At 49.5% G+C, this 1,877-nt stretch overlaps 1 protein-coding gene across 1 annotated transcript; it reads right to left on the reverse strand.

Annotated features, from left to right (window-relative positions):
• Positions 1-275: 275 nt before the first annotated feature.
• On the reverse strand, positions 276-1,154 carry LOC124136717 (histidine-rich protein PFHRP-II-like). The gene has a single exon (XM_046502713.2). The coding sequence runs from the start codon at positions 1,152-1,154 to the stop codon at positions 276-278; it is 879 nt and encodes a 292-aa protein (XP_046358669.2).
• Positions 1,155-1,877: the final 723 nt, after the last annotated feature.

A 1,877-nucleotide genomic window follows, 5' to 3' on the forward strand; every position in this document is an offset into this window, starting at 1 on the left:
CATGATCCAACATGGTGGCGTGGTTTGCCAGATCCAACATGATGCCGTGGTTTGCAAGATCCAACATGGCGGCGTGGTTTGCCGGATCCAACATGGTGGTGTCGTTTGCAAGATCCAACATGGTGGCGTGGTTTGCCGGATCCAATATGGTGGCGTGTTTGTAAGATCTAACATGGTGGCGTGGTTTGCCGGATCCAATATGGTGGCGTGGTTTGCAAGATCCATCATGGTGGCGTGATTTACAAGATCCATCATGGGAGCGTGATTTGACAGATTCAACATGGGGCGTGGTTTGCAGAGTCCGACATGAAGGCGTGGTTTGCAAGGTCCAACATGGAGGCGTGGTTTGCAAGGTCCGACATGGAGGCGTGGTTTGCAAGGTCCGACATGGAGGCGTGGTTTGCAAGGGCCGACATGAAGGCGAGGCTTGCAAGGCCGGACATGAAGGCGTGGTTTGCAAGGTCCGACATGGAGGCATGGTTTGCAAGGTCCGACATAGAGGCGTGGTTTGCAAGATCCAACAAAGTGGCGTGGTTTGCATGATCCAACATGGTGGCGTGGTTTGCAAGATCCAACAAAGTGGCGTGGTTTGCATGATCCAACTTGGTGGCGTGGTTTGCATGATCCAACATGGTGGCGTGGTTTGTCAGATCCAACATGGTGGCGTGGTTTGCCAGATCCAACATGATGGCGTGGTTTGTCAGATCCAACTTGGTGGCGTGGTTTGCATGATCCAACATGGTGGCGTGGTTTGCCAGATCCAACATGATGCCGTGGTTTGTCAGATCCAACATGGTGGCGTGGTTTGCAAGATCCAACATGATGCCGTGGTTTGCATGATCCAACATAGTGGCGTGGTTTGCAAGGGCCGATATGAAGGCGTGGTTTGTATGATCCAACATGGTGGCGTTGTTTGTATGATCCAACATGGTGGCGTGGTTTGCAAGATCCAACATGGAGGCGGGCTTTGCAAGATCCAACATGAAGGCGTAGATTGCAAGATCCAACATGAAGGCGTGGTTTGCAAGGGCCGATATGAAGGCATGGTTTGCAAGGTCGCACACGGAGGCGTGGTTTGCCAGATCCAACATGGGGGCGTGGTTTGCAAGATCCAACATGGTGGCGCGATTGACAAGATCAAAACAGGGAGGCATGGTTTGCAAGATCCAGCATGGAGGCGTGGTTTGCAAGATCCAACATGAAGGCGTGGTTTGCAAGGGCCGATATGAAGGCATGGTTTGCAAGGTCGCACACGGAGGCGTGGTTTGCCAGATCCAACATGGGGGCGTGGTTTGCAAGATCCAACATGGTGGCGCGATTGACAAGATCAAAACAGGGAGGCATGGTTTGCAAGATCCAGCATGGAGGCGTGGTTTGCAAGATCAAATAAGGTGGCGTGGTTTGCCACATCCAACGTACAAGCGTGGTTTACAAGATCGTTACCGGATACAGACAAACATGAAATATTGTTATTGGTGTGTCAGATTACAGCGTTAACCTTCAAGTCCCTTTACAGGTAGAACATGTGTGTATTTGGAAATTCCAAAACATCGTCACACTCAACTTCATGAAATGAGGGATTGTTTGGTAGCCTTGTGGTTTTAACGTGTTCACATGACAAAGACACGGGTAAATAACCCGACAAAAGTTCATGTCCGTCTTCATGATGTTGCTGACCAGAATCCCTTCGTAAAAAAACATATTCACTCACTCTAAAACTGATAATGCCGTGAAGAACTTTAGTTATAAATTCAGTCCCTTCTTCTCTCTGGAAATTATTATCCTCGCCAACTGACGTCTCAGACCATCATCTCTCCCCTGGCAATATTCGCTTTCTCACCGACTCTCCTTATGATCAACATTTGCTTCAACCCCTT

This window comes from Haliotis rufescens, unplaced genomic scaffold, assembly GCF_023055435.1.
Source record: "Haliotis rufescens isolate VD_foot unplaced genomic scaffold, xgHalRufe1.0.p SCAF_1, whole genome shotgun sequence".
Classification (NCBI taxonomy): Eukaryota; Metazoa; Mollusca; class Gastropoda; order Lepetellida; family Haliotidae; genus Haliotis; species Haliotis rufescens.